This window comes from Chaetodon trifascialis, chromosome 8 (genome assembly GCF_039877785.1).
Source record: "Chaetodon trifascialis isolate fChaTrf1 chromosome 8, fChaTrf1.hap1, whole genome shotgun sequence".
Classification (NCBI taxonomy): domain Eukaryota; kingdom Metazoa; phylum Chordata; class Actinopteri; order Chaetodontiformes; family Chaetodontidae; genus Chaetodon; species Chaetodon trifascialis.
Window position 1 is genome coordinate 5,695,041 of NC_092063.1, and position 25,994 is coordinate 5,721,034.

At 43.8% G+C, this 25,994-nt stretch overlaps 3 protein-coding genes across 5 annotated transcripts; 1 reads left to right on the plus strand and 2 right to left on the minus strand.

Annotated features, from left to right (window-relative positions):
• Positions 1-265: 265 nt before the first annotated feature.
• Positions 266-8,313, plus strand: cables2a (Cdk5 and Abl enzyme substrate 2a). Of its 2 annotated transcripts, XM_070969021.1 has the most exons (9): positions 310-878; positions 1,373-1,465; positions 3,377-3,454; positions 3,634-3,733; positions 3,827-3,995; positions 4,112-4,209; positions 5,231-5,337; positions 5,492-5,696; positions 6,592-8,313. In XM_070969021.1, the coding sequence occupies exons 1-9, from the start codon at positions 325-327 to the stop codon at positions 6,730-6,732; spliced, it is 1,545 nt and encodes a 514-aa protein (XP_070825122.1). In that variant the 5' UTR covers positions 310-324; the 3' UTR covers positions 6,733-8,313. The 2 variants fall into 2 exon arrangements, with proteins under 2 accessions (XP_070825121.1, XP_070825122.1); XM_070969020.1 differs by lacking the exon at positions 3,377-3,454 and having other exon boundaries at positions 266-878.
• Positions 8,314-8,453: 140 nt separating this feature from the next.
• Positions 8,454-14,852, minus strand: LOC139335425 (proteasomal ubiquitin receptor ADRM1-like). Of its 2 annotated transcripts, none has more exons than XM_070969022.1 (10): positions 14,752-14,852; positions 13,950-14,177; positions 13,751-13,867; positions 12,888-13,011; positions 12,688-12,774; positions 12,466-12,565; positions 11,227-11,468; positions 10,242-10,399; positions 9,746-9,848; positions 8,454-8,818 (listed from the first exon to the last, which is right to left on the minus strand). In XM_070969022.1, the coding sequence occupies exons 2-10, from the start codon at positions 14,157-14,159 to the stop codon at positions 8,715-8,717; spliced, it is 1,245 nt and encodes a 414-aa protein (XP_070825123.1). In that variant the 5' UTR covers positions 14,160-14,177; positions 14,752-14,852; the 3' UTR covers positions 8,454-8,714. The 2 variants fall into 2 exon arrangements, with proteins under 2 accessions (XP_070825123.1, XP_070825124.1); XM_070969023.1 differs by having other exon boundaries at positions 13,950-14,174; positions 14,752-14,782.
• A 1,811-nt stretch (positions 14,853-16,663) lies between these two features.
• On the minus strand, positions 16,664-24,766 carry LOC139335357 (oxysterol-binding protein-related protein 2-like). The gene is made up of 14 exons (XM_070968914.1): positions 24,664-24,766; positions 24,217-24,360; positions 24,017-24,128; positions 23,587-23,662; positions 22,985-23,119; positions 22,370-22,467; positions 22,066-22,248; positions 21,355-21,462; positions 21,180-21,269; positions 20,962-21,088; positions 20,324-20,443; positions 19,759-19,882; positions 19,523-19,613; positions 16,664-18,853 (listed from the first exon to the last, which is right to left on the minus strand). Exons 2-14 carry the CDS (start codon positions 24,251-24,253, stop codon positions 18,751-18,753), a joined length of 1,404 nt encoding a protein of 467 aa, XP_070825015.1. The 5' UTR covers positions 24,254-24,360; positions 24,664-24,766; the 3' UTR covers positions 16,664-18,750.
• Between the last annotated feature and the right edge of the window lie 1,228 nt (positions 24,767-25,994).

The window sequence follows — 25,994 nt, forward strand, 5'->3', positions numbered from 1 at the left end:
GGTTTAGGCTCAAAAATCACAAACTCAGTGGTTTAATCAGTTCGTACAGATATAAATTATTCACACATCCTACTGAATTGGGAAAATTAGGGGAATACTCTCTTTGTCTCCAGTGAACCGCCCACTCATGTACTACATCCAATCACCTACGAGAAACAAGAATATATTTTCATAATATGACCTTTATCCAAACACCTACGAGCCTTTGCACCTCTGCTTACGCCCAATTACCTTACAGCCAATCAGCACGTACATGGGCGGGGCTACAGCACTGGTACCAGTCACTCGTTGCCTTTCCGACCAACTGCCACATTTCAAACTAGAATGGCGACCGCTGTCTGCGGTCTGCAGTCCACCGGCCGTACCAACAAACCTTCAAAGACACATCGGGAGTACCGGAGGAAAGCGAAGGATTCAAAAAGAAGACAGGCGGCTCTCTTGTTCCTTAGCAATATCTCTCTCGACGGACGGCCCCAGGTTCAGCTCAACGATGGAAATACCGGCCAAAACGCCGCCGAGGAGCAGCGACTCAGGGAACGAGACGGCAGCGCCACGGTCGTGCCCCTGCCGGCGGATAGCCAAGTACCGGTCCCCCAGGTGACAGAACACGCCACCGCCGGTGGTGACTCGTCTTCCAGTTTTCCAGGGGTACTCAGTTCTACCCGACCGTCTTTGGTAATGTCCCCGGGACTTGCCGGGGTAAGTGCTGTGGGGGCCAACGAGGTATTTTTGGAGGGTGCCTGTGCGGCCGAGACGCTAACCCCGGACACCCCTCTGTCGCCCGCGACCACCGGACACCAGCCCTGCTCCCGTGTCAGGTCAACGCCAGCCGCCCTGAGCCCGGTCCCGGCCACTAATTCTCTGGATTCACGACAGAGGTGAGCATATTAATGGTCGGTGTCTCGCCACGGGCCTTTAAACGGGCTACAGACTTCCGCATAAAATGAAACGAAAGAATTAAAAGGGTCCACTCTCATCTAACGTCAGTGTTGTTCCAGCATTTTCTGTGCGGGCACATTTGAACCATAGAGGATGTATGATGGCTTAAGTGTGGATGGATGGATGTATGAATGACACACTGGGGTGTTCCACTGCTGCCTGGATATAAATCAAATCACTTGACTGCTTTAAAACCACACTTCTATCAGTTTGTTTGGAGAAAACACCCAATAAATCTTGTCCCTCCTGTGAAAGCAGGCCTGGGTTTGACCCTCAACTTTGACTTTACCACCAAGTCTCTGATGTGAGATATTCACATTGCTGACTGAGTCCACATTGAAGAGTGAGCAGCATGTGAAGGCCCTTTGTTTGGGCCGTGTGATGGCAGCATTAATCAAGTGGTCTTTTGTGTCTTTGTTTATCTCTTGTCCAGGTTGAGGAATGTCTCTGGTTCTCCAGGACCCAAGGTGCCAAAGAAAGTCCACTTCATCAAGAGTATGAGGCAATATGATACCAGGGGATGTAGGTGAGTCTCCAAAGCACATTTACATATACAAATACATTTACATACTACATGCAGCAGATTCAGTCACAAACATTTCTGCTACACGAAGTTTCCTGTTGGAGAAATGTGCAAAAACAAAGGGCTGATTTATTTTGCACTCTGAAGTGGGCCTTTAACTCAGCAGTGTTAGACTTCTCCCGTTAGTATTGTAATAAGCAGCTTAACTCTGGCAGAGAGACTTAGTTTGGACTGCAGAGGAATAACAGCAGTTCAGCTGCTGAGTGGTGAGTGCTACAGTGAATTTAATCACCATTGGAAGCTTTGCAAAAGCCAAAAGAGGTGCAGCGTGGAAATATAACACCCGATTGCACCAACTGTGCGGTAACCTCAGAGAAAGGCAGGATTGAAGTATCGCTCTGCAGGCTGTCCTTGCTGGTGTTAGACCAGTGTTAGGAAACAACAGCGTGGTTATGTTTTCCCTTTCTGTCTGTAGATCCAGAGGAAACATGTCATGTTTTTGTTTTTTTAACTCCACTAGCCACGACATGTGTTTCTCACTCCCATTTTCACATTTCACTTTACCAGTACTTCATGTCCACAGACGTGACGGTGTGTCATGTGTTTTCTGCTGGTGTGTGTCGAGCAGTGGTGTAGTAATCCTGATTGCCCCACAGGCCTGACTCTCAGTTTCACTTTTCAGTGCATGTTACTTAGCGAGCTGAAGCGAAGCTATCTAGGTTATATAACTAAGCTGAAGTAGATTTCTGCTGCGATATTGCCTGCTGTAGGTCATTCGGTATCTCTCCTGGAGAAAGGCTGCTGGTTGTTTGTTATTGGTTGGTGGTTTGTGAGGAGCTGAGCTGTGTGTGTGGTGTTGTTCGTGTCCATCACTGCTGTGTTCAGCAGTTGTGGTCCCGTTAAGTAGACTGTGAGTGGTTTGTCCATGTTTTTGTCAGAACAAGTCAGCATGGTGAGCAAAAACGGCAAACATTGATCAGACATTGGACTGTTGGTCAGACATATTGCAAACTGAAGATGTCACATTGGGCTCTGGAAAATGAGAAATTTTATATTTTGATATGTTTTCACAGACCAATTCATTGATTAATCGAGACAACAACTGTCAGATTAATAATGGTTGTTATGTGCAGCTAATCTGTGCCTATTGTTCCTGATCCAAAGATGGTAGCCAGATATGACATATCTCCATGATCAATACATACAGTGTCAACCAAAATTCTGTTAACAGTTATATTCTCATATGTCATACAAAATAATTCCTTGACATTTTGCCTGATTTTCCAAAATCAGTTTACACGTGTCATTTCCAGCTTCCTGTTTTAAGAGATATGGTCGCTACTGCTAAGAAAAATCTTTTTTTATTGTGCAGCTACAGAATATTTTTTCATCCAGGTGGTTAGAAGAGTCTTTGAGGTGTCTGGAAAAACCTTCAGCAGCAATAAATTTTGTTTAACAACCTCCTGGGTTTTTTTTAAAGATCATTTATTTTCGTTATTGATTAATCTGCCGGCTATTTTCTCAAGTATATGATTAATTCTTTGGTCTTGTTCTGTCAGAATATAGTGAAAAATGCCCATTAGAGTCGATGATGATGCCCTCAGTCTTGTTTTGTCCAACCAGCGGTCCAGAATCTAAAGATTTTCATTTTCGTAGAGGCACAAACGGGGGCTCGTCCTGCTCTCAGGTTTCCCTCCTCCTGCTCGGAGCTTTAGATGTATTCATAGCTGTGTGGCTTCTGTAGTGATGCAGATCAACATAGACTTGGTCCTGTGCCTGATTTTGCTGTCACTGCAGCGCCAGCACTGATGAATGTTGTGTGTAGGGTAGCTGTTGAGTAGCAGTGACTGTAGCCGTTGCTTGTAGACTGACACACCATCTGTTTTGTCTGCCTGTACTTGCTGTGTCCTGCAGGATCGTGCTGGTTTGTGCCAAGCGGTCGCTATACGCTGCTTTCTCAGTGCTGCCCTATGGAGAGAGTGCTCACCTCAGGTACAAAGAAAGCACCATCCCAAGCAGAGAGCACCCACCCCTCGCTTTTACGTTCTCATCGTCCTCCTGTTTGATCCATCACCATCATCGCTCTCAGGAAAGGGCTGTGCGTGTGTGTGTGTGTGAGTGAGTGTGCGTCGTCCGCTGAAAATGACATAAATGTGACTCTTCCTGAACAGTGATCCCAAGCTGGACGCTCAGAGACAAAGGCTGTCTTCTGTGGTGGCTGCTGACCTGCTTCCTTCCCTGGAGGGTGTGGAGCTGGGCTCCTATGGCAAGGTTAATGTCTCTGTCACATAGCACTTTGGTGACAAACAGAAATAGTGCCATTACTCACAAATCTGCCTGGCATGTCTCGTTTTCCCTCCTCAGACGGTGTCATACGCTCAGTTCCTCTATCCGACCAATGCTTTGGTAAGACAGAAGAGTGGCGGCGCCCCGGAGAGCTGCGCCGCTCAGACCCCTCAGTCCCGTTTCCGCGGCAACGGGCAGAGGAACTTCACCCCCGCTCGTCTGAGCAACGGCGTGGCACAGGAACCATGTAAGGCTCCAGTTTAGACTGACAAACACACTCCTGTTTCACTCACCTCAGATCTGACTACACACACTGATCTTTTTGTGTGTGTGTGTGTGTGTGTGTGTGCGTGTGTGTTTCAGGTGTAGAGGAGGTGGCGGAGTATGATCCAAACCTGCTCAGTGACCCTCAGTGGCCCTGCGGGAGACACAAGAGGGTTCTGATATTTGCATCATATGTGGTGAGGGCGTGTTCTTTGTGTTCAGTGTGTTTACAAGCAGTCAAATGTCAGCGTTACTGTCGACTCCACTGCAGGATGATCATGGAAACATCATTTAAACAGGGAACCTTGTGGGTTAATGTTAATTATGTTTTTGTATTTGATTACAGGCAAACCATAACACACTTAACACTAAAGTAAAAGTGGAATTGTTTCAGCAGTAGATTGTGGAGGGACTCATAATGGGAAATTAATTAATTCAAGTTTTTGCTAAAATCTGAATATTTTCTTGTCGGTTAGTACATCCATCCATCCATTTTCTGCTGCTTATCCGGGTTGTGATCATTTTGTTTTGAAAGCATTGCAGTCAACAGAGTGCAGATCTCTGCCTGGTGTGTCTCGGGGCACATGGATGAAGCAGTTGTTGATCACTTGCGGCCACCACCAGCCGGTTAAGAGGGGCAAAAGTTCAGCAGTCAGTGACGTTTAAAACAGAGCGGGCAATGAAAAAGGTTTTTCAGAAAGTGCAGCCACAGAGGTCATTGAGCACACAGGAGATGTGTGCTATTAAAAGGGCCTTAAAAGTCTTAAGCTGAACTTGGTGAACCATTCAGAAACTCAACCTAACAGAAAATAACCTGCAGAAGTTGCTTCCCAGCCCTGTCTGCCCTCTCACTGCTCCGACACACGCTGCATTTTCTGCTGCTCGTCCAAACACGACAGCCGCTCTGGCTTCTTAAACACATGAAAACACACTGGCTGTCTCATGTGGATTGAACTCGTGGGTTTCTGAGTTCGCTCATTTGACTTTCTTCACCTCTGAACCTTCAGCGCTTTAGAGAGTAAAATACACCCATTCTGTCCCCCCCACATGATTTTATTGCTGCTGAGCAGATGGTGTCACAAGACTTCTATCACGAGCGTATGTGTGAAACAATCCCTACAGAGACGCTTTATAAGCAAAACTGTAAAGCTTTATGTTGGCTCTGCTGACACGAGGCATTTCTGTGCTGACCCGCTGGTCTCCCCTTCATCTCTGCAGACGACTGTTATCGAGTATGTGAAACCATCTGACCTGAAGAAGGACATGAATGAGACTTTCAAGGAGAAGTTTCCTCACATCAAGCTGACTCTGAGCAAAATAAGAAGGTACAGATGTATTTTGTGATCTTCAGATCCCTCAGCCCTGTTGTGCTCTCTCTCATGTCCTTATGGTTTTTCATCTGGTTTGAACAAGTCACACAGTGCACCCTTTCTAAGAATACCTATGAGTAACAGTCACCCCTACCCTCCCCTTCACTAGCCTGAAGAGGGAGATGCGGACCGTGAGCGAGGAGTTCGGGCTGCAGCCTGTTACCACAGCGATGGCTTTCGTTTACTTCGAGAAGCTTGTGCTGCTGGGTCGCCTCAACAAGCAGAACAGGAAGCTGGTGGCGGCGGCGTGCGTGCTGCTAGCTGCAAAGATCAGCAGTGATCTGAGGAAGCCAGAAGTCAAACAGCTCATTGATGTGAGTTCGCACAGAAACAGAAAACAAAACAGGACTTATTAACGTGTATCTTGTCACATGTGTGCTAATAAGAGACGGATAAACAAAGAGTGAGTGAAGAGTAACACACACAGGAAGAGCTCAGTGTTCTTTCAGTGTCTCGGATTATTAGGACTGGAAACAGGGGATGTGCTCTTCACTATGCAATGCAAGTAAAGGCTCCATAGATACAAGCTGAATTATTCAAACTGGTTTATGTAGAAGAATCCTCATAATAATAATAGTAAGAGGTGCAGCTTCTTTAATTCAACTGCTGAAAATTTAACCTCACACTTAAATTTTCATTAAACATTGATCATAGATGTCCTGGTTGATTTGGTGAAAAAAAGCTGGGATGCCGTGTAAAACATAAATTAAACAATATAATTTGTGAATCCTTTTTGACACACACTCATCAGAGTAGTCAGTTTGCAGGCTTGCTAGCTAATTAGCTGCTCAGGTGCAGCACATTAAACAGCATATAAACAATAATACCAACCAAGACCATAAACTCACCTGAAACTGCTTCACAATAAAAGCCACTATGTGTTTTGCCAGCTGTTGCTTTTAATGTGAAGTGGCAGCAATAGGAAATGTGTTTTGAATCAGCGGTAGCTTTGATGCGTCTGTCAGAGCGCGAGCAGTAAAGGCTGCTGTCAGTGAGGTAAAGGTACGAGCAGTACGCACACACACACGTGCAGGTGTCGAGTCACTGGTGTGTGCGTGAAGGCAAGGCGCCATGAAACACGACCCTCCCCAGCACTTTAATATTTCAGAGGGTCCTATCATCTGCATCTCCAACACTCTCAGACCCTAACCACGTCACGGCATGTAGTCCTTCAAACCCTTCCTGTGTTTTCTCCCTCTGGACGAGCAGAAGCTGGAGGAGCGTTTCCGCATCAACAGACGAGAGCTGGTTCCTCTGGAGTTCCCGGTGCTGGTTGCCTTGGAGATGGGACTTTACCTCCCCGAGAGCAAGGTCATGCCGCACTACCGCAGGCTGGTGCAGCAGGGTTAGACCGGATATGGCGACGCCTGACACTCCGGTGATTATTTATTCATCATTAATGACATCAGCAAGTATGTGTGTGGACTCTGAATGAAGCTGTGTGTGTGTGTGTGTGTGTGTGTGTGTGTGTGTGTGTGTGTGTGTGTGTGTGTGTGTGTGTGTGTGTGTGTGTGTGTGTGTGTGTGTGTGTGTGTGTGTGTGTGTGTGTGTGTGTGTGTGTGTGTGTGTGTGTGGATCGACCAGTCTATAAGCTGTGGTGTTTGAAGCAAATAATTCTGGTACTATTTAATTTCAGTCAGCCGTGACTCGAGTCACTCGCTGCACGTGAAGAATAACTCGTTTACACTCGTCGGCATGTGTGTGTCTCCCTGAATGTCTTTTTTAGCATTTGTGTGACGTTCATGAGCTCTACGTTAGAGACGTTCCACGAGCACGTTAATTGTGCTTTTATTTGGGTTTCTCGTGGCCCGTTCTTTCCGTACGTCCTGGTATTCTTCACCTGTTCTAATGAAACGTACGCTGTGAAGTTTGTGGAAAACTCTCCTCCTGCACCTTTTTCATTGCTATACACAGCATGTACAGTATTTATTATGAACTACAGAGAACCATACTGTTGATTTTTGTAAATGCCTTTTAAACCCACTGTGACATTGAATCGTCTTCTGCCGTTGGACTGAAACATACTGTGGATTGTGGGTGGAAAACATGATTTTAGGTTTAGTGTGTTGTTGTTAAGGAAGTGGCCTTTAATTTCGGTTTGTTTGATATTTGTACTGTCTGTCCAACAATAATCCAGCCAGCCATATTTATTTAGTTTGGCTCTGCGCTCAGACTGACGTACAGTATAACCTGTTATGCTGTGAGGAAACAGGACTGTGGAGGCGTCTCATTTGTAGTAAATCTGTTTTTTTTATTTTGTATCTTTCACGTTGTTACCCAGGGATGTTTTTTTGTAAAATGCACTGGAATTTATTCCTCGATAGTCCGGCTTATTGTTGTTGTATTTTTCAGTTCTCAGGAATTTTACTTTCTTATATCTTTGAGTGGCTCATAAACGAATCCAAAGAGAAGTTGTTAGAGTAGCTCTGTCATCATTGAACTGTGCTCCATTATACGTCAATGGAAGGTAACTGATTGTCGCGCTTTGACGGAGCAGGAAATGTGAGCCTAATGTGAATAGATGTACTGTGAGCTGCTCCTAGAAGTGCCAGACAGCGTTAAGCTGACTGCAGTGCTCATAGCGTAGTAACTCTTCTGATTCGGATGCCATTAGATGTAAAAGTATGAAAAAAAAGTGCCTGAAACTACAGTGGCAGTGGAATGGTTAACCATCTTATCATACGTGATATTTAATGTTGACATTTCTGAAGTCTCGCTGCTGTAGAGATCTTTAAATGTTGAGGTTGTTCTCGTCACGATGGTGATTTTTGTCTGTCTGCAGTGGTGAAAAATGTATTACAATAAGTGTCCAAACAGATCTTTGTTACTGCAGAAAATGTTGTACTTGTACGGTTGTTGTTGACGTGTGAATATTTATTGTTTTCATACTGTCAGATGAATGTTTTTAAATATATTTTCAGACACTGAAAAGTCTTTGGAGTCTGTTTTTTCAAGTCAATGAGCAATAATTTCTGGCTCGTATGAAGCCGTTTTCATCTCCTCAGGACGCTGCGACAACTAAAGTCTAAGTGACAGTAAGACGTTCTGCAAAATAATGACAACAGACGAGCGTTTCGCATCGTTTTACTGTTCCCCTCGTGTTTGGACAGACTGACTAGAAGCTGACATGCAGGTAGAAGATGTGTTCATTCGTTCACATCAGTAATATTAACTCAGTGCGCTGTTGGACGATGAACACGGCATTATCAGCGAAGGGAGAGTCTCAGTGACAGTTTCTACTGCATTAACCATGAACTCTATCCTTTGTGTGTAGTAGTTACAAAACAGAAGAAGCAGCTAAATAAATACATTAAATAATAACGTTAAAGGTCTTAGTCCAAACTCATGTCCTCGTCGTCGTCTTTCTTGTCTTTGGAGTCTCCCTCCTGGTCTGACTTCGTCTCCGTTTCCATGGCTTTGGCAAAAGCTTCCACATCTGCAGTGGGAGAGACGTCAGGACGTTAGGGCTGCAAATAATGATTATTACTCTGCAAATGAGTCGAGTCGGTCCAGTAAAGAGAGGGAATATTACTGTCAGCCTCGTTTCCTGAACAACAAATGGCTTTTAAAGTTTCCCAGAACGAGAATAATATCAGAATCGTTTTCTATCAGCTGACGAATCGTTTCAGCTTCACCACAAAAATAACAAAAAATAATGCATTTGTTGAGCTCACAGTGTCATCAGACCTGCAAAACTTAAACAGAAGCCTAAAAACTGCAGCTCAGTGTGTTCAGGGTAAAGAAACCTCATGACTCATTCACATGTTCATCTAGAAAATGAATTCAAACTCTTCATTGTCTGTCTGTCACCCCCGGTTTTATGCTTTTAGCAGTTTTTCAAATTTGGTATTTAAATACTCCAATACAATAAAACTCAGCAAAAGGTACTTCAAGAATCAAAAGTCAAAGCACTTCTTACGCTCCAGTCACTGCTGTATTATATTACTGCAGTAACTACTACTTCAAAGCTGCAGCTCATTTTATTCACTTTGTACTGTTGGGTACTTTAATCTTAAAACTCTTAAATCTGTGATGTGTTTTGCACATAAAATCTTGTTCTACAAATATACGAGAAACTGTAGCTCTCACATAAAAGCAGTAAAAAGTACAGTATTTCCCTTCGACCTCTGGTGAAGTAGCATCATTTGGAAATACTCAAAGTACAAGTACCTCAAAACTGTCCTTACTCTATGTTCAGTGCTTGAGTAAATAAACTGATACTCCACCGCTGATATAAAGTAATGTCACTGTTAATATCGCAGTTTTCTCGGTGAATCACAGCCTCCAGTGAAAACATGAAAATTCAATTTGGAGCAATGAAACGGTTACAGTGTCTCTGCTTGATGTGGGCAAACACACTGACCTCCTTTGTTCGCCGCATCGACAGCCTCTGCAGGCAAGCCAAACTGGTTCATTAGAGGCCCTAACTGCCCGGACGCCAGGGCGCTGCTGAACATGCTCATAGCCTGCAGAGAGACAAGAAATACCAAGAATAAGGACAAATATCACAGCAAGATGCTAAACACCAACAGAGAGAGCCTCTTAATGGCCAGAACGCAGCAGCTCGTTTCACGTGCTGCTTCTGCGCCCGAGGACACACAAATGTTGAATGTCAAACTCTGTCCCAATGATGGAAATAAGAGCCAGAAGAGGTGTGTGTGTTCATCTGATGTCCCGCCTGAAGCTGCACACACAGGCAGCAAATAAGAGGGTAACCTGATGAATTGTTAAAACTGAGCCGAAATCTCTAACAACTCTTTAAAGGAATGGTGGTAATGAATGGCAAAAAGGAATCAGTAAAAACCCACGATAATGAGTTTCTACCTCTACCAGTGAGGCTGCAGCGGCGAACGCTTTACCTGCTGAAACTGAGGCGAGCTGAGCGTGTTGTGGAGCTCCTCTGTGCTCTGCGGCAGGGACTCTCCAGAGGGCAGATAGGGCATCAACCTCTGCTGCACCTCAGGGTTGGCCAGGATGGGAGCCATGATCTCAGGCGTCAGGACGCTGGCGAGGTCCACTGCAGGACACAAACACGAGACGTTTTGAAAAAGAGCCTTCAGACATGTCTGAAGACGTCACATGCTGGTGTACTGAAACATTTTCACGGGAGCATTAACTACTGTGTGAACTCTAAACATTGTCTTTGATGTGTTTCTCTGTTAACTGACCACTGGTGCATTCAATGGCAGTAGGAAATGTCAGAGATAAATAAATGTTGTGTCACTGTGCCCACAAACACACACTCAGGCTGAGCAATTAATTATTTTCATCATCAATTAACTGGATGATTCTTTTCCTCAGTTTATTTATAAATTGTGAAAAATGCTTTTAGAATTCCCACAGTCCATGAAGGCATCTTCAAATTGCAGATTTTTTACGATCAGTGTAAAACTCAAAGATATTCAGTTTACTATCACATTTTCTGGAACCACTGAACATTTAGTGCTACTGCTTAAACCCCCTCAACCAGTTCTGCTTCCTCCTCCTCTTCTTGCTCCTCAGGCTTCCAGTTTTAAATGTGAATCTGTGCGCAGGGCGATAAACCGTCCATGAAGCAGGAAGCAGAGTTGTGCCTAACGTACTACAGCACAATAAAACTGAACCAAAACAGCAGCAGACTGCAGTATTTGCAGGGAATTCCTGCTTCTGCTACAAACTGAATTTATTAAGTTAAAATTACATGGTATTACACTCTGTTGCGTTCTCAATTTCCTGCATAATTAGTTGAAAGTCTACTAATTAGACCTAATTTTGCATTTTCCCTCCGGACCTTCTTTCAGCTTTTTACTTATCTCGGTTTTAAGGGGCGTAGCTTCCAATCAGCCTGAAGCTACACTCACTCACCTCCCTGACCGCTGGCGGGCACGTTCATGGTGGCCAGGATGCTCTGCAGGTCCCTCAGCTGGATGGGCTGCGTGGGGTTGGCCGCCCCCGCCGCCAGAGAGGACATAGCGGGGGTGGAGGGGGTGGTGGCTGTGGGGGAGGCCGCCGAGGTGGCGGAGGGAGTGATGGGGGTGGTGGGCACCTGGGAGGAGCCGAGCCGACTGGCAGCAGAGGTAGAGGTGGGGGTGACGGCTGTGGACGGACTGAGAGAAGACAGACAAGAATTTAGGATCAATCTGGACGATTACTCCAACATGAGGTACGAATACACAGCCTGGTAACACTGGATGCTAAGCTACACGCCTGCTTCATTAACTAGCTGCTCATTAGTATGCATGTTGGTCACATATTGGCTTTTTTCCAGTCGTCTCCTAAGACAGCAGAAAATTAATCTGCAACTGTTTCGATCAGAATTTTTAGTCATTTTTAGACCACAGACTGTGTAAGAAGTGGTCTGAGCTTCTGGGTCTGAACAGTGAAACTGATGTGGCTTCAAACCTGCATTCTTCCTGATGGCCAGCAGGGGGCTGCAAAAAGAAGTCTGATCATATGCTAGCTTATGAGAAAATGAGCCTTCTTCTCACCTGATTCATGACCTCAGTAAACATTTTCCAAATGAGTTTATGGTTTAAATCACTAGTTTTAAGTGTTCTTCAACACAGCATGATGTCTATTTTGTAAATTATGGTCCAGTTTAGAGTCAAATGGACAATAAAGCAGGTATGTTTCAGGGTTACCTTGTAATTGGTTGCTACCACTGTGTGTCCTCATCTTATCAGGACAGAGGTGTAGCAATGCTAATCCTCCCCAGCTCCACCCTTTCACACAAATATGTTGACTTCTGGGTCAAAAAAGCTCCAGAAAACATGGACCTTGTGCTCAGAACCTTTTCCTTGTCAAAGTGATATTTCCAAAGCGTGTAATGAACCTTGAGGCTCAGGATTTTTCTCAAAGTTGCTGTCGGTGTACAATGCTGAGTCCATACAGAGTCCTTTGATCTTTGATTATAATGTACTGTCACTAAATTGGTGTTTACTGTTCCTCTCAGACAGCTGAGTCTGTTGTGCTTTTCTGTCTCCTGTCTGCCACTGTTGTCCCCCACCACATCTCCACCAAACACCCAAAAGGGCCAAAAATAAAAAACAACAGACAAAGTGTTTAAACAGGCAGACATTAGTTGGATTTCACAGGAAAACACACCTTGTGGAGGAGTTACTGGCTGCAGGGACGCTGCTGCTGCTGCTGCTGCTGCTTCCCAGGAGGTTGGCCAATCCTGGACCAGCCAGAGCCCCGAGACCACCTGAGGTTGAGAAAAAACATCCGCCATTATTCTCCTGAAAGCATGAAGATGCATTCACTGACATGTTCTCCTCTTCTGTCTGATCATCATCTCCTCACACCGTCAGATCTGCGGCTACGTACCGATCCCGCCCAGCCCGGTCGGTCCAATGAGCTGCATGAGCTGGTTGTGGCTCATGTTACCCAGAAGGCTCTGCAGGCCGCCTTCCCCTTTACACGAGAAAAGAACAGGTGACATCAGAGTGAAATTGAGTTTCGAGGCATCTTCCGGCAGCACGTTTCAGGTTCCTGAACACAGGAAAACAAACGTGAGCTTCTGTTACCTCCCAGAGCGGACAGGTCGTGTCCTCCACTGCCGCCACTACCGAGAGCGCCGGGCATGGGCGGGTTGTTGAGATACTCGTTCACTTTGCGGCAGTTCTCCTCATCCTTGTCAGTCTTTGGCTCCTGAGACCAGAAAAACAAAGCTGAGAGGGCTCATCTGGCTCATGCTGATGAGCTTCTGAAAAACAAACTGTTTCCATGTGAATGTTCATGTTCGTTAAGCAGTTTTAGCTGAGCTGTGATATAATTTAGTGTTAATAATCACTGGTCTTCTCTCTGCAGTGATCGTCGCTCTCATGCTGATTTGAAATCAGAATAACCTGAAAAGATGCACTGAGAGATTATCATGTGTTTGGAGGATGAAGCCGACATTGTTCTGCATTTTTCTTACCGTCAATAAATTCCTTCCTCCCAACGACTCAAAACACCTTTAAAGTCTTTATTTTATTGTGTTTATGTTTATGTTACAGTGAATTCATGGGGGACTACTTTCAGCTGTGGATTAATACACATTCAGTGCTGTAGTGAATGTTCACAGCAACAGGACAGTTTATGAGGGACTGAATCAAACAAACTGCAGAGTCTCTGTTCATCATAAAGAAGGAACATGACTGATACAACAGCATGGCTCAGTGATGTGTTTTTAATAGTGTTTGGACAACAATGGGGCCCTGTGGCACAGAGGAAGAGGATATTTCAGGCTCTGGCTACAGAGACGACACTTACCAGTTTGATAAATTCATTGCTGGTTTTGGTCTTTTCATGGGATTTGTTGACAATAAAAAAGATCTTGAGCCTCACCTGTAAGTTTCTGATATAGAGCATGCATGTGTGCAACAACGCAGACAGTCCTGCTGCATACCTGCATCCAGAAGAAGAGCCTTTTGGAGCCGGCTTTGAACTTCAACACGTAAACTCGTCCAGTGGTGCACTGGTTCACCCGTTTGAACTCACAGTCATCAGGGAAGATAATCAGGTCCTGAATCAGGACATGAGGGGGGTTAATAACAAAGGTCAAACACAGGTCAAGCCAGTATGAACATGCACACTGAGTCGCCTACATCATCCACGTTCCCGGTGGTCCGGTCCTTCCAGCAGAAGTGGATGAGGGAGTCGTCGGTCTGCTGGATGTAGACCTGACCTTTGCGCTTGTCGGGGGTCACCGTGCTGCCCTTCATGGTCATCTTACCGGCCCGAAACTCCACCAAGTACTTGCTGGAGGAGCCACGGGACCCAGACACCATGCTGGGGAACAAAGCTCCAGAGGCCATGATGAGGAGGACAGACTGCTGCAGGGACACAGAGGAGGAAGGCCTCGGTCAGACACAGAGACACAGGCTGGGGAGGACAGGACAATAAGAGCAGCTTTGGTCCCAGATATTACATTGCTGGAGACGTCTTTCTCCTGCCTAGTAGGTCCACTCTGCTAATGGCCATGTTGTCCTGCAGTCTTTAATAAATGCATTTTTTAAATGGAAATTCATGTTTGCACATTCATTGTGCACGCTTCCAGCACACCACCTTCATTAATATACAGACATTATTTTATTATTATCTTCCAGGAATAATAAAGCTCTGCTAGACTGACACGAAAATAACAGAGAATAATGACAAAGAAGCAGGTTTGAAAAGGACAACAGGACAGGAGCAGAACTCATCCCAGTGCTCCCATTATGAAGCGGCTACTGGAGCAGCCACAGTAGCCACAGATGACTGTGCATCCTGAGGCGAGCGGCGTGTTTTCAGCTCACTGTGGTCACGAATGAGCTCCATTTTCACATTTCACACACGTGGACTGAAAACACACCTGCTCTCTATGTTACGAATTCAAAACGTAGTCAAAAATAAGATGTTTATACTCACATTTACTCACTGAAGGATCCTTCTGCCGGAGAGTAGTCAAACACAGAAGAAGAAGATGAAGATGATCGTGATTGGCTGGTTGCCGCCGGTGCTTCGCTGTGATTGGGCGTACCCGTGTGTCAATAATGGGGGCTTTAAATCGAATGCGCATGTTCGGTAGAGAAAGCACAACGGAATAGCCCGTGTATTAGACTGAACCTAGGTTTTTTTTTGTTTTGTTTTGTTTTTACTACTTTACAGATAAATATAGCTCAGACATATTTGGTACTATTTATCACAATCATTGATATATTATACTAAGGTTAGTATTAGTATTTCTGAAGTGCAATGCCACAAATGGCATTAGTAGTTTTTCCTCATAAGTATATTGGCAGCAGTACTTTCTATGGCAGTAGGATTTTTATGGCATTTAGTATTTTTCTATCTAATCTATTGTTTTATTGATGGGTAATAAATCAAGTATGTTTATAGATCAGTTTAAAGGCATTAATAAGGACAACTTTGGATTGTATAATCACATCTCTGGAAAACATCTGCGGAGGTTATTAACAAACCAAGCATTTAATGACGATTACTAACATTTCAACATTATTACCAAACACATAATGAACCACTTCATGTATAAAAAGTAATATATCACATTACCAACTCAAAAGTTTGGTCCTTTGCAGTATTTGTATTTTTACCGAAACACTTGACCTGTATACAGACATTGTATGTTGTTAGTCATTCTTTCTTTTCCATATATTTATAGATAATTATTCTACTTTGTTGACCTTGTTCGTGTTTTTAGCTGTATGTCTGTTTCTATGTTATTAAATTTAGAAATTGTTTGTGAAACTGTGGGTAACACTGAGAGTCAAATTCCTCGCATTTGTACAAACACTTGACTTACACAGCTGATTCTTAAATAAAAAGGAGTAAAACTAAGTGCTAATACTGCCATTCTGCGCTGACATCCAAATGAAAATGCCAGCATGCTTACGTGTGTCATTGTTTTAGTTTGTTGCCTCACACTCATTCACTGCTGAACTTCTCTTAAATGGTCATATTTTACAGTCTATTTTAACTTTATTTTATTATAGCAGTTTTATTTTCAATCTTACTTTATGCATCCTGCTTATTGTCATCCTTACTCTTATTTTTACTATTATTACCAAGTGGGTTTTACTCTGTTTTACTTGACAATAATTTTCCGTGCCTGTTTTTATGTTCACCCTCTGTCTTTTTCATGTGAAGCACTTAGCATCTAATTTCTTTGGCGTTAAGTACTTTGAGCTGCATTTCTTGCATGAAAGGTGCTTTAAAAATAGTTTATTATTATTAGCGTGTTAGCATGCTAACAGTCCCCAGTTAGCTCTAAAGTACAGCTGGGGGTGATGGTGATATCAGTGGTTTCACAGGTTTTTGGTCATAAATGTAGAAATTAAGGAAAATGTGTCACGTTAGCACAAACAGGCAGTAGAGCAGGAGCCACTTTAGCTGAATCATTCAGTGGATACTGTTTTAGTGGTGTATATAATCGTAATTAATCACAACGCCACTATGAAGCTCATGTTGTTCTGGGCGCCTGGACAGTTGCCTGCTTTGCCCAGAGTTGATCATTTAACCTCGATGTCCTCAATTTTAGGCTGAATTACATTTGATTTTTACAGTAATGTAGTTTTGACTGTTTCTTTTGAACAATTTTAGAGACTCAAAGGGACATATTTCCACAGGAAACAAGGAAACGTTGAAAGTAAAAAGAAAAAAAAAAGCATGATGTTGTGCTGCAGTAACATGTTTTTCCTTTTCTACGTCATAAATCCTCCTGCGACCCCTCAGCTGGGATCCACTGGTCTGAATAACACACACTGGTGTGATTAGATGCTGTTAACAGATCTACAGAAAGCAAAACCTGACAGAGCTGGTCGTTTCAATAGTCCATAATTTATTTCTCCAATATGTCGTGTATGCGCATGGGGGTGTGTGGCTAGTATGAAGAGGAACAAACACGATGAATGAACACAGAATGTAAACATTTTCAAACAGATGCTGGACAAAACGAGAGGGGAAAGAGTTTGAGATGAGGGAGAAGCATCAGACCGAACCTGCACCCCTGAGCGTCTGCAGGCCTCACAAAGTGCTTTGAATTCAGAGTAAAGTTGAGAGTAGCTGAGGGAAGACATGGCGGAGGATATTCCACTATACAATATGTGCAACGGACTGTGAGCATTCAAATGTGCAGTTTATGCAAGGTTAGTGCTCGCAAACAAAAACATCTCTACGCTGTAAGGACCGCACTGCTGCATGTAAGGAAGCGTTATATTATGAGCGGACGACATTCATGAACCGCTGCCTCTGTAGTGTCTGAAGCACACGTTGGCGACTGGCTAAAGAGGAGCTGAGTGTTTGATTCTTGTTTTTCACATTTCTGGAGGCAGACTGGATGATCCGTTTGCATAGGTTTATGATGGCTACAGTGTCCTGTGTTACTCGGTGCTGCTGCTGTGTTTGAAAGCAGCTTTTATGGTCGGAGAAATGACTCGGGGCATCGAAGTGGAAACTCTGGCAATATTCAGAGTTGTGAGGGAAAACGTCTATAATCAGGAGTCAGTATGACAGCTTTGTTTCTTTCAAGCTGCCTGAAAACTCCAGACTGAGTCATAACTCAGTCAATGATATTCAACTCATATCTTTAGATTCAGAGTGACTTACGCCTCCTGGGGATATCTTAAACATCCTAAAGTCTGCCTAGAAATCACAAACTAAAGTCGCTCTTTATAGCTGCAGAACTTGCCTGAGAAACATCACATTTTTACATTTTCTTCGATATCAAAACAGTCCAGTGACAGTTGTCTGTACATCGATGGGCCCGCTGAAAACAGGATTTGCTAAAAGCCAATTCGGTATATTTTTAATGGTGCCAATTTGTCAATATGTAAACAAATACAGGCTAAAAAAAACGGGCTTCAAGTTGTAGCCCACAGCTTATTGGCTAACTGACTCCATGGCAACATTATACTTCCTGTTCACAGCCCGCCATTATGAGATCTGTAGCTCCAAAACTCAGAGAACGATTATGGCCCAAATCAAAATAACACAAATAATAATAACAGGATTATCACTGTTTCGACTAAGGCTCAGAAATTCCCCTCGACACGGTTCCTATAGTGTCAGAAACCTCCTGCTTCAAACATTGTGTGTCCCTTTGCTTTAACTCTCATATGAATGCATTTACACTATTATACTTAGTGCAGAAAAGGTTTTTATGGCTTTAACTTGTGTAGATAACCACCTTGGTGACCATGCATGCACCACTTATTATACACGTCATCTATGTTACAGTGGACAACAATATAATGTACCAACATAATGTTTACTGTGCCAGTAAACATGGATATAAGCAGCTTTCATCTCTATGGTAAGTGTGTATTCACAGAAAATGACCACACCTGTGACGTTTTAGGGATGTTTACAGCTAACTAAAATAGATATCTAACACTCAAATAGGTTATATATAAAAGTAACAGATGTGTTTAAATAACCCCTGATATTTGAATGCAACTGGACAGAAGTGTGTGGCGTGTCTACAGGTAAGAGTATTAAAACTGAATATATCATCTAGAAGTCAGGGCTTTGTGTCCTGCAGCAGCATGGTCACACACACGCACGCACACGCACAGGTGACTGGTTTAAAACCCTGGACAGGTGAGGAACATACAGGTGGGACTATCATCGTCACAATCATGATTAGGGCATATAAAGATGAAGATGTTTGACGTCAACATTTACAGTTAAGTAAACTCTAAAATTCTCCTCAATATAACATTTCACCTGTGGAAAAGGTTCACAGTCATGATCTGATAAACTGCCTGATGACGTCTGGATATCAGCTTCTCGTCGAGTCGCACAGAGACGCGGTACCAGTGAGCGTCTGCGCGTCGCAAAGACACAAATCTTAGATGGTGAGAAATAAAGTGAATCCTATCAGGGAGGAGATCTCGGCGCACTCCTGCGTCAATAAATGTTGGGACAGTCAGTGTAATTCCTGTCAAAGTATCCACCTGCGTACAGCCAATCCTCCGCTCCCGTATGAGGGTTTGTTCCCAGCTGAAACCATCTGAGGAGACAAAAAACATGCAGGAGCTGTTTTTAATCACAGGGTTAAAGAGCGTTACATAACATGAGCTATATGCAGTCCTCGGAGGACGTTAACACAACGATCTGAGGAGCCTTTTCTGCATTCAGCAGGGAGAGTGTGAGAAACAGCCTTGGCACCACGACCAGAGACGTCTGCAGAGGGAAATATCTGTATTCCAGTTAAACCTTTAGTCTAAATTCTTCATTGTAACACAGCAGAAATCCACTGCTTTCTTCACTGAAGTGCTGATGTGATGATTTCTGTCATTCATGCTCACTCACATGCTGCGTGCGATGGGTTTGCTGGACAGATTCCTACAACTGGCACGAGTGAAAACTGAAATTATCGAGGGGAGACCATGAGAGACCACCACAGGCTGACCTTACAGGAGAAGAATCCCCTCAAGCTTATTTTATCCGATTTCCCTCTGTGCATTCAAAGTTGAGGCACTGCAGCCTTCAAATTAATCTGACAGCATCTAAATCAGGCCTGCGATGAGGAAACGTTACCTGGTCTGACACAGTAAGACAGCAGCTCTGGTTTATTCTAACACGAGGTCGACGTGTTAAGAGTTTCATCACATTTACGTTAGGAGGTGCACGTCAGCGGGGCTGTAACTTCTGCCAGAAAGCTCAGAAAGACACACACCTGGTTGACCACTCCTGCTCATCCTTGGAGCGTTCCCTGCGAGACGCCCTTTGTTTCTCCTCTAACCGCTCTTTCTCTGTACTTGCTGCGTCTATAAAACAAACACACAGTGAATGAAGACGTCATCACAGACTCACGCGGGGGCCCTGTTAATGCAGCCACAGGTGTCAGAGTTCCAGCTTCTCTCAGCGTGTATGAAAGCCAAAACCTTCATGTTTACGTGAGGTCGCTCTTACCTATGTCTCCATTTTCCATGGCTCTGATGTCGGGCCTCAGCCGGCAGTCTGTTGGTGCCAGGAGTCTCTCGGTGCCGGGCTCCAGCTCGTTTAGTGTCATGGCAAAGCTGGTGAAGTTATACATCTACACAGCAGAAGAGGTGAGGGAGAATAAAAATAGAAAAATATTTGTTCAAAAAATTAAATTAACTTATCTTGTGGTTTTTTTGCCTTTGAATGAATTTGATAAAAATGCATTTGGTGTATCTTCTGGCGAAATGGAAGTTATCTCTTTATCGACATGTATGATTGCAGTGAGAAACACGCCGTCTGGAGCAACAATCACCTGAAGCTCAAAATCAGCAGAACCAATCAGCTTGAGGTGAACGACGAAGCTTCAAATATGAACACTGCTGCAAAGAAGCTACGAACAGCAGAAAGCGGCTGCTTCACACACGTGTTCGACCCTGGCATCGCCAGGCCTCATGAACGTTGGATGCACACAGAAGCTTTGTTTACAGGGCGATCTTTAACTGTCTCTGTGGGTGTGTGTGTGTGTGTGTGTGTGTGTGTGTGAGACACTGACCTGTGCTGAGTGAGCAGGCCGCAGCGTTATCCTCCACAGTAAGGCACTTCCTGGTATCACAGTCACAGTCTCTTGAACTTCTGGCATCTCATCTGCTTCCTCACCTTCACAGCTATGTTCCTACACACATACACACACACACACACACACACACACACACACACACACACACACACACACACACACACACACACACACACACACACAGATAAAAACATTATCAGACATGGGCTAACCAAGCTAAAGCTGACAGTACGAACAGTACATGTGCAAACAGGTGATTCACAGAACTACAGTTGCCACAAATTCAACACATTTCTCAAGCAACAGTGCATGTCATTGCAAGACATTATGGATTAGTGCTGGCAATGATCTAATCATACACTACACTTTGAACATAACTTGAACTAGACAACAGCAGCAGCACACTACAGATATCAAATACACTTTTACCTTACCTTCTACTAATGCCACTGCATGTTATTGTGAAAGGAAAAGATACCATTTGAGAGACAAATTTAGAGCGGTGGGTAAAATTCAGGTCACTTCACGATGTACGACAGGTAAAACATGTCAGAGACAAACGTGAGAACAGATCAGACGAAGCAGAATTAACGGCAAATCTGAGCGCTGCTCACCGGTTTCAGCTTTTTAGAGTCTCCCGCCGTCTTCTTGTCTGACTTCCTGTTGGCTTCGTAAACCTTGGGGTCCACGCTGTACATGCACTCTGTCCACTTTCCGTAGATCACCCGCCGCTTCTTCTTACTGCTCCCACAGCAAAGACATCAAATTCAGTTCAGAGGAAACGAATCGCAGCCGCGGGCTACGAACGGCGCCGCTGGCGTCGTGTTCTTACCTTTTGTCTTGGATATAACCTTCTACTTTGTGCAGCTCTTTCCCAAACATGCCACACGGTTTGAAGTTCAACACGCACTTATCTCCCGTGCTGAAGAAGTAAAGACAAGATAAACGCGTCAATCAATAGTCACTGCTCCAACCAGTTTAAATCCTAAAATTAAATGTCACCTTACCTGTGATTGACGATCTCCACAGTTCCGTACTGCTCGATCCAGAGTTTCCCCAGGATGATGTTATGCACACAACACATTGGGTTTGTCCATGTGTACGCTTCTTTATGTCTGTAAGAAATCCCCAAAATCTTAAATGAACACTTCTACATTTGAGGACAAACCCACATTTCTTACCAAGAGGTAGATGAGAAGACTGATACCTGTGTTGAATATAAAGCTGGAGGTAGCAGCTAGTTAGCTTAGCTTAGCATAAAGACTGGACACAGGGAGAAACAGCTGGTCTGTGTCTATGTGTTTAGAAATATAAAATAAAGCTTCCACGTTTTATTCTTGAAGTTCTCAAAAAGACACTGAGCCTCTTAAAGTAGGCTTAATACAGAAGCAAATTCAATGCATATTCAAAAACACTCTTCAAAAATCTGGAACTAATGTCTGCCTCTCACTGAGCAGACAGCCAATCATACTTTAGGATAGTGGGGAGCGGCCAATCAGATTTGTCCCCTGATGTTTGCTTCGTAAAATGTCAAACTACTGCTTCAAAGATAGTTCGGTGTCATGGCCACTTTAATCTCTTCTTCATTTTTTTAAATGTACAGTACATATACAACATATACTCAAACATCCATGCAAACATAGAGCAACTAAAAGCACAACAACAACAAAGTTCATCATAAAGTGAGTCAGCCTGCAGACGCCTACACTGATACTCACTTCAGCAGCTCCAGCGTCATGGTGCCTTTGGGCTCGGCCTCCACACTTTTCCCCCAGAACTTGAGTTTCGGGTAGATGGAGCCGTGAAACTCGAACTCTTGCTTCAGAGACTGGGCGTGGAAGGCACTGACGGGGGGGTGGTGGCTCACCTGCTCCGAGATCAATCTGTACCCCTCGTCCTCTCTGTCAGAGAAACAAAATTCAAAGCTCTCAAAAGTGACTAAAACTATTTTGGCTGGCTTATGTCGAACATCAAGAAAAAACTGTTTAATGCAACGTACGCCTCTGTAGGCTTTTCCAATACCTTATCAGCTCATATGTCTCCCCCAGTAAAGGATTAAATGGCTTTCCAGTCCTTTCCCATTGAGATGCTACAGAAGAAACAGCAAACGCAGCCACCACCTGTCACAGAGACACGAGGAGAATGAGAGCAGAGCGAAGCTGAACACCTGACAGATGGGGCTGTCACAATCAGGAAATCTTAACCATTTGTATTTTTCTGTTCATTTTGTGCCACTATAAAGTAAAACACATGGCTTCACGCTGTCCAAAGCAGTGAGGTCTAAACAGATGTTTTTTCCTGTCACTGGATCAGCTGATGGAAACAACTAATTCTCTACTGGCTGCAACATCGCTAACATTAACCAGGTTTCCAACCACACGTAGCACTGCGTTGGAAAAAACAAGCTACTGTCAACTGGCAGTTTTCTGACATTTTAACGACCAAATGATGAACTTAAGGGTAAACTTATTGATAAACAATTGTTTGTCGCAGCCTTAAATGAGAGATCTGCTACATCCATCTGTCCAGGTGTCTTCAGAACAATGCTCACACAGAGGAAACTCATTTCAAAGAGAAACAAAAATAACCCGGAACATCGAACAAAACCGTAACATCTGAGTCATCTGTTTTCTCTACCTGCATGCGGTCTATTGAGTCAGACAGACTGCAGGCTTTGTGGATGAGGTGAGTGTGTTCCATGTACTCCGAGATTCTCTGGAGGAAGCTCAGCGGCTCGTTAAACACAACTGGCATCGCTATTTTGGACAGCTCCTGTCAGAGCACATAAAAACATCAAAGAACGGTGAAGATGACTGAGCAGGAGCACGCAGAGGCGACTTTTACAGCGGATCAGATTCACAGAACCAAACTCACGTGTCACAATCATCTAACTTTAACGCAACGTCAGTGCTCCGCCTTTTAAATCCAGGAGCGACAAAACGTGTTTTTTTATTCATTTTTCTGATTTTCAGTTCAACTCTTTGCTTCTTTCAGATGGCTGCCAAAAAAAGCAACTTCCAAGTCAAATATAACCAACTGAGCAGAGAAAAGAGCGAAGAGTGCAGTCATGACTAATCTCGCAGCAGTGCGATGAAAGCCGAAACATGAATCTGACCACAGCTTGTTCGTGGCAAATTTGATGTCAGATATTGAGATTAAATTGTCTGAGTAGCTGCACAGAATATTAGCTTTGCATAACTCTCTGTGATCTGATCTGTGAGGAAGCAGGCAGGACTCACCATGCCGATGCATTTCTTCAGTATACTCCAGACGCTGAAATTGTTTCTGGAGATCATTTCAGCAGGCAGGGCTTTCCTGGTGCACATTCGGACCAAGTAAGATTAAAAAGATGTGAGATGAGAATAAAAAAATGTTTGACAGAGTATCTGTTAACAGCTGGCTCCTATGCACAAGGGCATCGCAGAACACAGTCTTCTACATGAAAATCCAGATGTTTCCGAGTTAAAATTGTCTGTCTCGATAAGCTTCAGAGAGGAGGTGCTCACTAGCGAAGAGCCTAAAAACATGGTTGCACTGGTCGTCATTGCTTCCACATGTGTGCACACGGCATGCTAGAGGACACGCTGGAACCCAACAAGACAAATGTGGTCATGTGGTAACATGCACACAGACATGCATACCATACCACACTCCTGCCTGAATGCTCACCTGCGCTCCCACACTCCATTCTCCTGCGTGGCGCGGCCTCCAGTCACCTGCTTGCTGTCAAACACCAGGGCATCTTTAAAACTGACCTCACAGGAGTCATCTGACTCCAGCCCTGATGGACACAAGAGGAGGGTGAGGGAAGAAAGGGCACCGGAAGCGAGCATGTTTCACCATATGAGACCTCTGTCCGGCTGCCTCACCTGTCTCAGCGTCGTAAAACTCTTCTTCGCTGTTCATACTGAGCACAGAAAGTAACCATGCGTTACTCAGAAGTCATGTTTCCACCACCGGCCTGTCCCTGCAGTCCAGCCTCTCACCAAGCATCACAGACAGCCAATCACAACCTGCAACGGCACGGACTGGTTACACCAAGCAGGGTAGCTGGCTCTGGTCGTTAAAGTTAAACATTATTTAGTGCATGCGATGAATAAAAATAACAACTTTCTACTGTAGCTCGCTGTCAGTAGCTCTGTTCCCCAAAGAGCCTTAACTTAGCTGTTAGTTAGCTAGCTATCCGGCTAGCTAGCCGTTAGCATCGCTGCTACACTGAGTTAAAACGTCGGCTGTAGGGTGAGCAGCAGAGACGAGCTAACGTTACCAATACATACACTGAAACGAAGGCTAAAACACAGCTCAAATAAATGTACCTGTGAATTAAGGTCAAATCAATGCTCTAGTAACGTAAACAATCGAAGAGTACACTGCCTCTGTAACAGGGCGGAAGTAGGCGGCAAGGACACCGTGACGGACAGGCTCGACAGCCAATTACAGCGCAGCCAGAGCGGGCTAGAAATAGAAGTCAAAGAGCAGAAGTTCGGCCCAGAAGCTATTTTCAGAACAGCAATGAGGAATTAAAAAGTCCGAATATTACTTCCATTTAAGACGGACGGACTTCTCTCACCTTGTGTGTGTTTTTACTCATACGTTGAGTGAGCACCATTTCCTGTGCTTCCAGACTGAAGTAAAAACTCTTATAAAGGACCCAAAACACTCTGTGACTAGGGATGATGGTTGTTGCTCAAATTAATTGTAAAGTCTGTGTTAGAGCTGCATCACTCCATTTAAAATCTGTCTCCACTTCAGATAAAAGGGAGCAATTTAACAAATGTGATGTGATGCACCATGTGGCTCTTTCATAATAAGAGTCACCCTGCAGATTGTTAATGGCGCGTCTGTTTGATCTTATTTAATTATGTTGACTCATGATTGTTACACTTGTGGTTACTGTGCCAGAGAGTCAACGGACCATTTTCAACATGTTGAACAAATAGACCGACAGGTCGAGGGCAAGGGGGTTGAGACAAATAAGTCCTCATTTATTTTAGCTGCAGAAAACTATGTTAATATAGTGCTCAAGTGATCCACAAGGTGGCAGTTTAGACCTACCTGATCTGTTACCCCTAAAATTAACTCACAATTTAGAGAATCGTTTGAAAACTAAATTTAAAATACATTCAGAAAATATCTAAAACCTAATAGGAATCCTATTGGAAGTGACACGTGAATACTGAAGAGCAGAGAACTAAAACTTGTTGACTGTTTTAGCTTAAGCTAAGTGGACTGTAGATATAATCAAGCTGCTGGTTTTGCAAATAAATCGTTGAATACTCGGAGGGATAAATGGCAAGTTGGCAGATTTTTTGATTGTCAAATTTCCACAGGAGAAAGTGGAAACTGTTGGCAACACCAACTTAAGGTCAAGTCACCCAGAGTCACGGTAAGACCGGAAACACTGATGATTTTTAAAATAAAAGCTTTAATTGTGTCTTCGATGAGGAAATTGGAGGTGATGTGAAAAAAAAAAGACTGTTAATCATAAAACAATCAGTTTAAGTCTGTTAACTGTACTTATATGTTGCTCTTTTAGCATAATTTATCATTAAGGGAAGTTTCCCAATTTTCTATTCCATTTTTTGATAACTCTTTCTCTAAATAGAGAACGATTGGGAAAATTGTAAAATGTGTAAAAGTAATGAAA

Bases quoted from the DNA above. Each gene is read 5' to 3' on its own strand.
- cables2a (XM_070969021.1), top strand. From the start codon at position 325: ATGGCGACCGCTGTCTGCGGTCTGCAGTCCACCGGCCGTACCAACAAA. The intron at 4,210-5,230 runs GTGAGGGCGTGT...TCATCTCTGCAG, and splicing joins TGATATTTGCATCATATGTG to ACGACTGTTATCGAGTATGT. The intron at 5,338-5,491 runs GTACAGATGTAT...CCCCTTCACTAG, and splicing joins ACTCTGAGCAAAATAAGAAG to CCTGAAGAGGGAGATGCGGA.
- LOC139335425 (XM_070969022.1), bottom strand. From the start codon at position 14,159: ATGGCCTCTGGAGCTTTGTTCCCCAGCATGGTGTCTGGGTCCCGTGGC. The intron at 13,868-13,949 runs GTAGGCGACTCA...GTCCTGATTCAG, and splicing joins CCACCGGGAACGTGGATGAT to GACCTGATTATCTTCCCTGA. The intron at 9,849-10,241 runs GTAAAGCGTTCG...GTCTCTCTGCAG, and splicing joins GCTCGCCTCAGTTTCAGCAG to GCTATGAGCATGTTCAGCAG.
- LOC139335357 (XM_070968914.1), bottom strand. From the start codon at position 24,253: ATGAACAGCGAAGAAGAGTTTTACGACGCTGAGACAG. The intron at 23,663-24,016 runs GTGAGCATTCAG...AATGTGCACCAG, and splicing joins AATGGAGTGTGGGAGCGCAG to GAAAGCCCTGCCTGCTGAAA. The intron at 21,089-21,179 runs GTAAGAACACGA...CTGTGGGAGCAG, and splicing joins GGTTATATCCAAGACAAAAG to TAAGAAGAAGCGGCGGGTGA.